Below are 14,467 nucleotides of genomic sequence, written 5' to 3'. Positions count from 1 at the left end.
TCTGTGGTTGTACGTGTAAAGGTCTGCCAGCAAGCAGCAGATGGTCGTGGGTTTCCCCCAGCCTCTGCTTGGTTTTCTCCCACCATAATTTGTACCGCCGTGGCATAAGTGAAATATTCTTAAGTTTGGCGTAAAACACAAATCATATAAATAAAATGAATAAATAAAAATGCCTACGGCAAAGAGTCGTTTCAATCACTGTCTGTTGCCTGTCTGTCTGCACGTCAGTATGTCGGTCGGCCTGCGGTCACATTTTTGACATCCGTCCTTTAAGCAGGAGCCATTTATTTAACTAAAAGCTTTGAGTGCAAGCACAGTGAAAATGTATTCAACCAAAACTATTAAATCAAACTAATAGGGAGACTTTGACCTTGCCTTGAAGACGCCTCCAAAGAGTATCTGTTCTTTGATTCAGATTTTATGATTTATGTTTAAAACTTTCATGCACAAAATATTCAAAAAAACTCGGTCGCAGGCTGAGCCTGTTGATGAAAAGTTTGATAACGTGAAACTGTACAGATAGAAAATTCATCTGATTAAAACTTTGAGTAAATGACACAACGACAGTAGATGGTAAGTCGAATCAGAATTAAGTGACCATCTACTTGTGTATTGCATTCACATATCATATGTATCCGTTAAAGTCATTCGTTGAACTAAAACTTGGACAGAATAAAAAAAATCTCGTCGCCGACACATTAATTATGCTCTCAAGAACTCTGGGGAGGTTTAAGATTTACTGACGTCCTGTTTCAAGGCTCCTGAGAAGTTTGCCAATAACTAGTTTGCGTGGGACATTAAATAAAATGTTGCTCATTTCAACCACTCCCTGGCAGGTCCAAAACCTCGAGATGGCAAAACAACACAACTCATTTGCCATGGCAGTCGTGCTCGGAATATGGATGACAGGACAAAACAGGGCGGCCTAATCATTCAAAGTCTCTCAGCTTTATCCTATAATGGAAGAAGCTGAGGAAGAAATCACGAACAACACCGATTATATTTATGTTATAGATTTATGGATACCGAAACATGAAGCTTATTTGTCAGTTTACCAAAACCATTTATAAAGCCCAAAGTAAACGAAAGGACTAAGTGATTAAGCTTTGTCTGAAAGAGCACTTAGAGCCATATTTTAATTAACATTATTTGTTGTTTTTTTTTATTATTTTCACCGTTTTAATGGCGGTTAAGTGTATGGGTGCTAAGTACGGTTTTATCGACGACATCCAAACGGTTCAAAGCAGACAATGTGAACACTAGAATTTTCCAGCTGTTATTTTCGCGTTGAGATGAAATCCTTGTTAAGTGTGCTTGTATTATGCGATTCCATGCACACAAGACAGATATGCATTATGCGATTCCATGATCCATTCCACAGATATTCCAACATGGAAGACGAAGTTGTGGAAAAACGGCTAAGTTAATGGTATTATTAACACCAGAATTAGTCCACAAAGTCAAACGTTGCTAACTGTTAATAAATCCACGGGTCAAGTCAGCAAATTATTCACTTGTTACTTTATGCAAATTCCGGACGACTCATTATAAGCTGTAAAATTGTACAATGCTTATCAGTTGTTTGTTGAATGATGGGAGCTTTCGTCATCGATGATTTGATGATTTGTTTGTTGAATGATGTGCGCCCACGGGGGATTTCCTCCTCAATGATTTGATGACTTGTTTGGTGAATAATGGGCACCAACGAAGGGTTTCATCATCGGTGATCTGATGATTTGTTTGGTGAATAATGGGCACCAACGAAGGGTTTCATCATCGGTGATCTGATGAATTGTTTGGTGAATAATGGGCACCAACGAAGGGTGTCATCATCGGTGATCTGATGATTTGTTTGGTGAATAATGGGCACCAACGAAGGGTGTCATCATCGGTGATCTGATGAATTGTTTGGTGAATAATGGGCACCAACGAAGGGTGTCATCATCGGTGATCTGATGAATTGTTTGGTGAATAATGGGCACCAACGAAGGGTGTCATCATCGGTGATCTGATGATTTGTTTGGTGAATAATGGGCACCAACGAAGGGTGTCATCATCGGTGATCTGATGAATTGTTTGGTGAATAATGGGCACCAACGAAAGGTTTCATCATCGGTGATCTGATGATGTGTTTGGTGAATGATTTGATCCAACGGGGGAATTCATCATCGGGGGTTGATGATTTTTTGGTGAATGATGTGTAGCAACTGGGATTTCATCATGGGTGATTTTGTAAGCAAGCTGGTCATGTCTACTTACCTCAGCTTATAACCTCAGATTTTTACTAGATATGATTGTAACATCTGTTTCCAGTCCGTCCGCTGTTCGACCTATCGGATACTGGCTTCTTTCTTCCGGAACCTTACGGTGCTTAAATACGATTAGTACTCACATTGGTGGAGGGCTAATCATTATGGGAGGGGATGTCCGCCAAAACTGTATGCGTGTAACTTTGAACGTTGCAAGTTCTACACTGCTATGTAAGTCTGCAGCTTTGGCTGTGCGTCTACCGACATTCGGCTATGTGGCTACCGAAATGTGGGTACGGTTTGTAATCTGAACATTGTAAATTGTGATGCCGCAGGCTCTGTCTTTCCAACGAGAAAGCTTGTAAGCGTCCCTGGGTATCATAGCGGTGCATCACCACAGATGAGCGCTTGAGCTGCTCTCATCTGTGGCGATGCCCCCGTTATGGCTATAGGGGGCGCTTCTGTCAATGGTAAATTGAAATAACAACCCCTCCCGCGTCAAGAATTACCACATTTCCTTTCAGCTGATTTCCCATGTTCGGACGTACTTGTGTGCTCTTTTGTTTCTTACTTCATAAGAAATATTTTCTTTTGGTGAAAGATAAATTTATTAGTCTTTATGTTTTAAAATTTTATTGCCCCAAGACCATTTTTGGTATGTATTCTTGTGTTGGCTGTTGGCTAGTAGGCCTACTCTCATGACTCTTGGTACATGAACGGGCCGTAGAACTTTACTGGTATTAAGGACAGGGCTCACATGAAGTTCAAATTATAGTGAAATAAAGTCTACGAGAACACTGCCCCAAATACACCGTTACTTTTTTTGATTAGATTTTCAATCATGTACATGTTTTCATTTCTGCCTGACGTTCAATATATATAGAAGAGCACAGTTGTTATTGTTGTCCTTGAAAGTGAAAGTAACACTCAGTGAGCAAATGTGAAGAGTGAGTGAGTGAGTGGTTGGGGTTTAATGTCGTACTTAACAATTTTTCAGTCATATGACAACGAAGGAATCCTTAGAATACATGTAATGTGCCTCCTTGTTGCAGGACAGATTTTCACCGCCTTTTTTTATCTTTTGTTGCTTTACTCAGACGCCTTACCGAAGGCAAGTACGCCGCACCACCCAAGCCATTATACTGATATGGGTCAACCAGTCGTTGCACAATCCCCTTCATGCTGAAGGACAAGCGAGGAAGTGACAACTTAGGTTTGACTCGACCCAGGATTGACTCTGGATCTACCGCCTTAGAAGCGGACGCTCTACCAACTGTGTTATCAGGGCCGGTCAGATGTGAAGACTACCACCTGTTACACGTATTGTTTGTAACATTCCAAGTGAGTTCCCCATAGAACATGATTAGTGCCCACTGGCATACAAAATACTAATGTTTCAATGTCATAAGGGGACCTATATCAAATGTTTCAGTGTGTATCGGGTTAATTGCCTGGGCACCAGGGCTGTACGTCTTTAGACTTACATGTCTAACCATGATATTATCATGGGTCCCTGGGCAAACATATGGGTTGTCGCCTGCCACATATGCAAAAAGAAAAACAAAAAAAATCAAAAAACAAAACAACAAGGAAAAAAAAACAATATTACATTTTGAAAGTCAGTGTAAATTTAGGGGCCCCCTAAACCCATGGGGCTGATGGGCAACTTCTGACTGTGAGTGTGCCCATGCAAGATGATGGTGGACACTAGGGACTACTTCGACCAAAATGTAAACAACAACAGGTTTGAATCAGCTGCTGAAATATTGACAACACTCATAATATCATTACAAATTCAAAAGGGTTGTCAAATATTGTCACAACACCTGTAATTAAATCATCAGCAAAACTACTAAAAAGTCCAGGTAATTTTTTGTGTAATTAGCATAACTCATCCATGACTGACGTCTGATTATCTTAACAACAACAACGACAACTGTACTTTCAGGATTGGGAGCGATTATTAGTTTTTCGTCTGGTTGATTGCAGCGCCCCCTGAACATCTTACGAGCGTGTTGTGAACCACAGAATGAAATGGATAGACACAGGGGCCTCCCAGAGTGTCCATGCCTGAATCTGAGTCTGTTGGACCAACACCTCATTTCCGAACTATTGAAAAATAGCCGTCTTGACCACACGCAAGGTCATGACCTTTAGGCCTGTGTGGCATATAATAAATAATAGATGTACATGAAACTTCTGTTCGGCTTCTGTTTTTCATTAATTCTCTCAGTTAAAATATGCAACTTTCTCTTGACAGTTATTATCACTCTCCTGATTTTATTTTTCATAAAAGGTGAAGAGAACTTGTGATTGTGATTGCTTTTTTTGTGTATTACTTGTGGTTGGTCCATGCGTCCCACGGCTAGTAGCAGAAGAAAGCCTTGATTACAGGACACAAAGCACTAGTCATCTGTCAAATTTACTGACTTTCGTTTCTGGACATTTTTCACCAAACTTCTTTCATTAAGCACCATAAGGCATTTCACGCAAATTGGGATTAAAACTTCCACATGGCTAACAAAACCGAACTAAATCTCACTTTTTGAGCAAGACGTGCTCAGAATGCGATTTGGATGACAAATCCAAAGGCTTTGATTATTCAAAGTTTCACGGTTTTTGTCCGCGAATTCGAGACGATCCATAAAACAAATAACATTCCTGTCAAGAGCAGCACGCGTGTTGATTGCTCAAAACATTGATAATATTACACTGTGACCCGCTTTAGTCTGTGACTTTGCGGAGCCTTGTGGAATATCGAAGGCCAACTGTGACTGACGGTTTAACGTCAGTAATCCTCTGCCAAAGGTGTAAAATCAGAAATTCATTGTCAAACAAAATGCTAAAACTTTTGGCACTTGTTCATATATCCACCAACACTAAGCTAATCCACTCTGTCTCCAGTATAGTCTTAGGGACATAATTTTATTTATTTATTTATTTATTTATTTATTTCATTGGTGTTATACGCCATACTCAAGAACATTTCACTTATACGTATACGACGGCGGCCACCACTATGGTGGGAGGACACTGGGCAGAGCCCGGGGGAAACCCACGGCCATCCTCAGGTTGCCGACAGACCTTCCCACTTACGGACATTATTTAAAGACGTCCTTCAACACCTGCGTGTGTCAATTAGCAGGCTTGCATCTCTGTTACATTCACTAGCTAGTTTGAGCTCACGCTCCATGCGACGAAACTTAAAATAATACATTGAAGGGAATGAGTGAATTCTTGGGTTTTAACGACGTACTTAACAACTTTTCAGTCATATGACGACCAAGAAATCTTCAGGGTGCATATAATGTGCCTCCTTGTTGCAGGACGGATTTCCACTGCTTTTTGATCTAGTGCTGCTTCACTGAGACGACTTACCGATAGCACGTGATACAGGTCAACCAGTCGTTGCACTATCCGCTGAATGCTGAACGCCAAGCAAGGAAGGTCTTCGTTGGGACCCGACTGAAGATTGACCCTGGATCCACCGTCCCAGTAGCGCACGCTACCAACTGACCTATCGGGGCCGGTCTGATACATTGGATTGACCAGTTATTTATGCATCGGTCTACAGTGCAGCCAGTTGCTACCTATACATGTACGCTCCTTCCTGGGTGCAAGCATCTTCTTCGATGTAAGAAGGCCTATACATCTCAAAGAGCGCTGTTCCTTACTGGTTTACGTCGTTAAAAAGGCTCCGACTATCAGGCCCATGACAATCAGGTCGTGTGTTCGAATCTAGTTTTCGCTGAATCCAGATTCTACTACGAGTTTAAATATGGAGGTTTGTCAGGCACCTTATGAAGATTTACTCCCATTTACTCGGGGACTGCCAGTCCACCCATAAACCTGGCAATCTACATATTAGTGAAAAATATCTGATTACGGTGTTAATAATGAATGAAATAAAGCGTTATCATAATAATAATAATCAATTCACCGGATGTGGACAACGTCAGGGGCATCGGTATAAGTCAGAGGTTGTGGTTCGAGTCAGGGATACTGGTGCAAGTCAGGGGCAACGGTAAATGTCAGGGGTATTGGTGTAAGTTGGAGGCGACAACACATGTCAGGAATGCTGGTACAAGTCATGGGCAACGGTAAATGTCAGGGATACTGGTACAAGCCAGAGGCAACGGTACAAGTCAGGGATACTGGTGCAAGTCAGAGGCAATGGCAAATGTCAGGGATGCTGGTACAAGTCAGAGGCAAACGGTACAAGTCAGGGATACTGGTGCAAGTCAGAGGCAACGGTAAATGTCAGGGATACTCCTGCAAGTCCGGGGCAACGGCACAAGTTGCCCCTGATTGTCAATGATGCTGGTACATGTCAGAGACCACGTCACATGTCAGGGGTACCGGTGTAAGTCAGAGGCAACAGCACATGTCAGGGATGCTGGTACAAGTCAGAGGCAACGGTACAAGTCAGGGATACTGGTACAAGTCAGGGGCAGTATTACAAGTAAGGAGTAAGGGTACACGCAGTACAAATCAGAGATAGTGGAGCAAGTTAGGGACAGTGGTACAAGTCAGGGACCACGGTACTAGTCAGAGGCAATGGTACACGTTAGCGATAATGGTACAAATCAGGGGGAACAGTAGAAGTCAGGGGCAATCTGGACTTTTAAAAGTCCAGGATAGTTGTACGAGCCAGCGGCAACGGTACAAGTCCGGGTCTAAGGTAGAGATCAGGGGCAACGGTAGAAGTCATAGTCAACGGTAGAAGTCAGGGGCACGGTAGAAGTCAGGGGCAAGGGTACAAGTCCGGGATACCGATACAAGTCAAGGACAGTGGTACAAGTTAGGGACAATGGTACAAATCATGGACAACGGTACATATCAGTGATACTGGTGCAAGACAAGGATAGTGGTATAAGTCAGGAGCAACGGTACAAACCAGGAATATTTCTGCAAGTCAGGTATTGGAAGAAGAATTCTTAATGATTAAATTCAGACTGTTCGTCAGCAAATACTGACACGATATACACATTTTGTAAAACGTTCAACTTACTACACAAAAAACAAATAAATTTTTGCTAACTTTTCAGGGACATTTGGCATTCCATCTGACTTTCCATGTGGATTAAAATTCTCTCTATACCAACTCTTGTCCAAGTAATTCAGTTCCAATAGAATCTATTTGTTTTTCAAGCGAAGATCTAATGTGATTTGCCAGTTTCTGTTTTTCTCTTTTTCAAAAAGTGTTTTGTTTTAATAACATCTGACTCTGAGCTTCTCATTTAGTCAAGTCAAGATTGTTCTTCTTACATCGCGTTTGTGTTGCGTAAACAAAACTGAGAATCAATGTGCCATTGGGTCAGCTTAGACTTTCTGCCACAACTCCGAGGAGGAAGCAAGCAGTAAAAATAACCTTGTGGAGATTATTTGACATCTTTGATAATTGGTCATGTCTATAGTCAAGCCAGTCAAACTGCAAACAAGTGATACATTTTACCGCTTGGAATTTTCGGCAAAGCACTTAAACAAGAGGAAACTTTGGCAGTAGGACTTTGCCTTTCAAGGCACGGGATTTTCTGCATAGAATGCTGCACAAAACTGGCACACAAATTGCAAGGTGTAAAAGGATGAATCGGTTCTCATTGATGGATATCATCCTTTGGGCTTAACAGGCAGTTGCCCCACAACAGCAAACATGTTTCATAATCTTATATAATATAACAGGTGGGAACGTAGCGGTGTGTAGATAAAAACTTATTTGCAAAAGTAGAAAAAGTTTTCATCATCCCTCACTGTACTCCTCTGTGTGTATATATTGATATACATATCATATAAACTTGTCATGTAATGACTGATGATCCCATAACACATGCTCAAGGTGTCACACTTGCGCTTGGGATTGACAAAAAGCTTTTTGTAATGAGTATTTTGCCTTGTAACAGTATGAAATCGGTGTAAATGGATATTTTTGATAGACGGGTGTCATTTTGGACCACAGCAATTCATTTCTGATGTCATGAATTGCACTTATACTCGTTTATTAACTGAGCTGCTGAGATAACGCCTTCAGAATAACATGTAGATTGCAGTACAAATGCTGACACGTTGGTCTCGTACACACTGGACAGATAGACGCGATCTAAATGACGTATTAGCCACTAGGACTTAGCCAAATTCGACTGTTTCCAATAAAGATTGCATACATCAAGGTCATAGTTGCGTTCATCTTCAATCAGAAATCTAACAACTCACACGCACTTGTTAAAATGGTTCCCGCAACCCTTCGACAAGGTGTTAAATTTAATAGAAACAATGCATGGAAATCTAAACAGAACATTATCATCAGTCGAAAGCTTGTCTCCTCTGTTGTCATTATTAAATTAGAATAAACGACTTCCACACTCCAAACTGGTTGGGACATGGCTATGTGTGTAGAGAGGAAAACTGGTTTTCAACATCGAGTCTCCATTAACTCTGGTGTCATATTTACTCAAAAACTAGTGACAGGCTGAGTAATGGGCAGACTTGGGTGTGTTTGACGTAGAACGACACGAGTTAAATAAACAATGATCGACTCTGAAGTCTCAAACTGCCATGTTTAAAATTATTTCAAGTTTAAAGTTTGAATATAATCCTAATAAATGAAACTTTTTTCCCTCCTGTAGCAACATGTATATGATCTTAAGCCAGTAAGATAGCTACAAGAGGCTATATGAGTTCAGATTTAAAGCTTCAGAGTTCGATGTTAGCATTCCACTGCGTGGAGTGTGTTCTGACCACTTGTTGTTCTGCTATTGCAAAACAAATTCCACACCCATTGTCTACCTTCTTTTGAACAATTATGACGTCACCCGAAGCATTAACCTCTAGGTGTCGAAAACGAGCTCGTGCAGTCTAACATTATGACTCAGAAATAGAAATCTAACTGCATTTGTTTGCGATATTATGTACGCCCAACATATTTATGTGTGGAGCTCGTCGCGTCATGTGTCACTGACGTAAGGCAATTTTGGTACATTGTAGTGAGGACGACTAACATTACAGACAACTGAATATAAGCGACAAATTAAAAGCAGAAAATTGGAGACCAATACCGGTTTCATAGTTAGACGCCAAAGTTTATGAACATAAATCTTGAGCAATACAGCCAGACTGTCTGAGCTTTTCTAACAAGAAGCCTGTCACTAACCTGACGAGTAAGGCGAACATCCTTACGTTATATTCCCTTAAAAACTGTTTACAATAATGCAATTAACCTGCTTGATTCAGTCAGCCTATCATCAGTATGAACTGATTTTTGATAGACTGAATTCCACCTTACACCCGAATCTATTTTTATTTTCTTTTTATGTAGGATTTACAGTGTTTTGCAAATTCCCATTTAAGACACTTTCGGATAGAGAACCTGTGGTCGAGGTGAGACATGTTATGTAACCAAGTCAAGATTGCTTTTATAGAGGCCATATGACATCGAGTCTCTGTCGCTGAAATTGAACTGGGAGTCAGTTTGCTGACCTATTTGGTGTAGAGTTTCTGTCACAGCTTCACAACTCCGGTAACATGCAGCAAATGGAATCTTCTCACGACGAGAGGTTCTATAAGACGACGAAAGCTAATGCCATTTTAGTGTAAACCATTAGGCTTGTATGGCAAAATGTTGGACAATTGGTAAAACCCCCATCCAGACTATTCAATATCGTTCAACTTTTGTTGACTCAACAGCAAGTTGAATGCTATTGAAGTAAGTTGAGTGTCCCGTCCACACTACAAATCAGATAGGTCAACACTGTCCAACACTGTTGTCGTGTGTTGAACAGTGCTGAGCTGTGTCCTTTTGAACCAAACTTCGATAAACTGGAGGGAATTTCTATCTTTCTCTCCAATGCACGAGACACAATGTCGATCAGCCGGAAGAATTGTGTCGTGAGATTATCGGCTGCGCTTATCGCCATGGCCATAATCTTGTACCAACAAAACTGTCTCATGGTGAGACCAGTTTCTCTCTTTCATCTTTGGCGCGGCCATTTTGCCCAGATCACGTGCGTTTAGACGGTCACGATATTTCTACACGCCCGGTGATTGGCTACGTTCACTCAACTTGACTCAACTTGATGACAAAAATACACATGCACGTTTCCGATTCCAAAGTTGAATGGCGTTGAGAGTTGTTGAATGGAATTGAAGAACCCGCCCAGACTACTCAACACGGCTCAACTTGTTGACTCATCTTCAAGTTGACTCTTGTTGAGTCAACAAAAGTCGAGAGAAGTTGGGTAGTCTGGACGGGGCTTAATGTCCAGTTTAATCAGCCAAGCTGCAAACGTTAGATGGATTTCACTACTCTGCGTGATCTGCCACACATGTTTTTAATAACAAAACTTATTGGACAGTAGAACTTATATATTGGAGAAAGAGTTTAAGCATAAATCTTTATCCAAGTGGCACACGAATTTCCAACGTAAAAGGAAGAATTGCTTTTCAGTGATAAATATTATGACTTGCAAGTTAAACAGGTAACAGGTGGCAATGTAGCGGTGTCTTTTATCATTTCAAAGTTTGCACCTCTGTATACATTACATACTACCCTGCCATATCATGATTGATAATGCCAAAGCACGCGCTAAAAGTTTTTCGTTTGCCCTTTCGGCTGAGATTTTTTAATGGATATTTTACCTGAAAATAGTTTGAAATTTCTGTGAATGGAAATTGTTGGCTTTACACTTTCTGGATGAAAACAGGTTCAATCATATTCTAAGCCAGGAAAACATTAGGCAGACAAACGCGAGGTAAAATGACGTTTCATGTACGTTGGCATCTTGCCAAGATTCGCACCGTCTAGCCAAGTTGAACTTTTCCAAAAGGTAAATAAGATATGGTTATAAGTGTCTTCTGCTTCAAACAAAAGATAAATAACGCCATGGTCAAAATGGATCCCTTAAATATTGGACAGTGTGCCAGGTTTAATGGAAAAGTACAAATCAGATATATAAATAGCACACTTTCATTAACTTCTCTGTCGTCTTCACGTTGAAATCCACGGCTTATACGCGTTGGGCTAATCGGGCACTTCTATGTGTGTAGCATGTAGAGATTAAAATTCAGTCATTTTGACAAGGAACTGGTTAGAAATTCATCAACTAACATTGTGTTGAAAATGACTTATTTGAATAGAAATTAGGGTTAGATTTGCTGTAAGTGCCTATGGTTTATGCCGCGATAAAAAGTGGGCATGTCTGTTGTCTCCGCACGAAACCATGGAATATAATGCAAAAAAAATCAAACCGTTATTCCCTAATTCTAGAGCAGAAAATTTACGGGTCACGATCATTAGCAGTACATGTCAGCTATCTCAACAACCTTACTACTTGTAACATGACTTACCGGAACTCTTTGGAGGAAAACGTGCATTTATTCCATAAGATGTTCAGAAATGCCACAGTTCTCATATCTGGACATATAAGATTGATAAAAGTGAATTACATACGTCTGTTAGTTAAACCGTGTTGTCTGATGAATAGAATCCAATCCCGTCATGGCACCAGCGTTAACTTGGTATCGTGGGCGGTAGTTGATGTGTCCCCAGCTGTGTTCAGAGGGACTGAATCCTGGAATGAATAAGAACAGCTTTGTTATGTTTCTTGATAAAGTCTTACAAACCAGGATACTGCTGGTAGATTAAGCATCCCCGCGGCCTGGTCCCTTTGCATTGTTGTGATGTTATTGAATGCCATAAAAATGTGATGACAATACAGCATTTTGAGAAATTCTAGACCAGTAACGTGTTTTTCACCGGTTACCTGTGACCATTTGCTAGCTAACAATCTGTCGTTGCCGCTCTGGTTTCACTCTTAATGCTGTAAAACTTTTATTATACTATAATGTACTGGTACGGTAAAATCTAATGTAGTCTTTATATATCTACTTGCAAACTTGATTGAAATACTCTCCGTGCCGCGCCATCAGATTGGATAATTGGAAAGTTCATCTATGATGGATAATTTTGAGTGGTGGTAAACACTGCAAGGATTTATTGAAATTCTGTAACTGCGCTTGGAATTCTTGTAATCAACAAAGGAGATAAAAACACATAGCTTACTAGTTATAATTCCACCCAATATTACAGGAATCATGGGACCGAGCAATATTTTTTTACAAATAATGCTGCACAACATTGCCCAGATCTTTGAGCATAGATTAAAAATACATAGGAGAAACCAAGGCATGAGGCTTGATTCTGCTCAGCATTTACGTTTTTGTGAGAAAAAATGTCTTTCGAAGCATCTGAACTGTGTCATATGTTCCAAAGACACAGACGGGATTACGGCCACCGCATGAAGGTCATCATGCACTAAGTAGGCCTGGACTGTTCCGAACGAACAGACAAAAGGAACACAATCCCAAACAACTTTGGCCTCAAACTGGTGTAATGGTGCAAAATAGTTAAACAGTAAATATGTCTGTTGGCAAGAGTAACTTCAGTGAGTATCTTGTTTGATATGTCGACAGAAAATTTAATCCCTGTTTGCATTTTTTAAACTTTGATTTAATGAGAAATTTTAGAAAATTATGTCCATAAATACTATCTGCTTGATTATTTTCATTATCGACTGATAATTTCAAAACATTTAAACATTTCCCAAATAGTATGCAGAAAATAGATGCGTCTTTCCGTTCTTTGTGATAATTAAATACACGAGTTACTCCCCTTGAATGATACACACTTCATTGAACGCATGCTGATACATGACACGTGCCCTAGTTACATGTTCGATGTATAAAATCAGTATGTTCCTTCCACTAAAATTAATTTAGCAAACACATTTAATCCGACATTCCGCAAGCATGTAGCCTAAATATGCATTGTCGTCGCCCTTCATTGCTGTTGTTTCAGTGAAATGACGATCACGTGGAAAGCGTGACGTATTTTCACATATTATTCCTAGTACTGTTGTGGCAACCTGACGGGAAGATAGGCTAATTGAGAAGTGCGATCATTACAGAATAAATATTTTCTTACAATTTAGCAAGGTAAACCTTTATCTTTGGATTTAATGACTGTTTTTAGACTCCGGTTCATCCTTGCGGTGTCATGGCAACATCGGGAATCCCCTAAGCTATAGACACAGGCGACACCTGGTGGCCAGGCCAGGCTCCGCCTGCCTTGAGCCGCTGGAGTACCGAATACCTAAACATTTCGTGAAGACGCCAGGCGCCACCAAAGACAGCCGCGTCCTTTTGGTACTAGATGGACTAGATTCCACAAACACAAAGACTGTCGGTGTGATCGACCTAGCAAGATAAAACGGACTTAAATGGCTATGTTAAGATGCAACCGCTTAATGCGGTTTTCGCGGAACTGAAATTTTCCCTGCAAACAGGGACATATATGAGGCACACCAATTTGCAGCTGCTGGGCCTACAGCTCTCCATGCTCCAGCCATACTTCCTGCTGATGCCAATGGTCCGTTCACAGATCTACCAGTGCCATCCGCTGCTCCTAAGCCGTCCACAGCTCCCGTACCATGCACAGCCAACATGTCATCCACCGATCCCGAACCATCCAGAGATCCCGTACAATCCGCTGCTCCTGTGCCATCCACAACTCAAGCAACATCCACTGATCCCATACCATCCGCGGCTTCTGCGCCATCCACAGCTACCAAGCCATACACAACTCCAGTACCATCCACTGATCCCAAACCATCCGCTGCTTATGCGCCATCCACAGCTACTAATCCATACACAACTCCAGTACCATCCACTGATCCCGTACCAGCTAGTGATCCCATACCATGTGCTCCTCCTGTGCCATCCACAACCTCTGTACCATCCACAGCCAACATCCCATTCATAACTTCATTATCATTCACTGATCCAATACAAGCCAGTGAACCTGTACTATCCGCTGCTCCTGTGTTCTCGACAGCTGCCGTAACAGGTACATATACCATGCAATCCACAGCTCATCTACCATCCTCATTAGCGCGAACAGAATCTGATGCTTCATATATTTCACCATTTAACTTCTGTCTGCCAAAATCTACTGTCGGACCATAAGGTAAACCAAACTCTCGCTGTGGAAGAGCTGCCGTACTCTCCAGCAGTCCGTGCAAACAAAAGCTGTTTGAACGCGCAGTGAGGCTCACAAAAAAAAGCACAAATAGCAAAAAGAATCCACCTGGTACAATAAACTTAACAACTGATAACAGTTCGCCGCTGGAGGCGTGTCGGACAAACTACAGGAAGACGAGACCAACACT

General features: G+C 41.2%; 1 protein-coding gene across 1 annotated transcript in view; it reads right to left on the bottom strand.

The window, feature by feature from the left end:
- The window catches only part of LOC135477768 (calcitonin gene-related peptide type 1 receptor-like), a 93,474-nt gene extending 79,316 nt beyond the window's left edge, over positions 1-14,158 (bottom strand). Inside the window, 2 exon segments of the mRNA XM_064757971.1 lie at positions 13,628-13,794; positions 13,999-14,158. Of these exon segments, the coding sequence (XP_064614041.1) occupies positions 13,628-13,794; positions 13,999-14,158 (327 nt within the window).
- Between the last annotated feature and the right edge of the window lie 309 nt (positions 14,159-14,467).

Source organism: Liolophura sinensis, chromosome 11, assembly GCF_032854445.1.
Source record: "Liolophura sinensis isolate JHLJ2023 chromosome 11, CUHK_Ljap_v2, whole genome shotgun sequence".
In the NCBI taxonomy this organism is placed as follows: domain Eukaryota; kingdom Metazoa; phylum Mollusca; class Polyplacophora; order Chitonida; family Chitonidae; genus Liolophura; species Liolophura sinensis.
The sequence above is the reverse complement of the archived record's forward strand: the minus strand, read 5'-3'. Positions and strand labels throughout refer to the sequence as shown.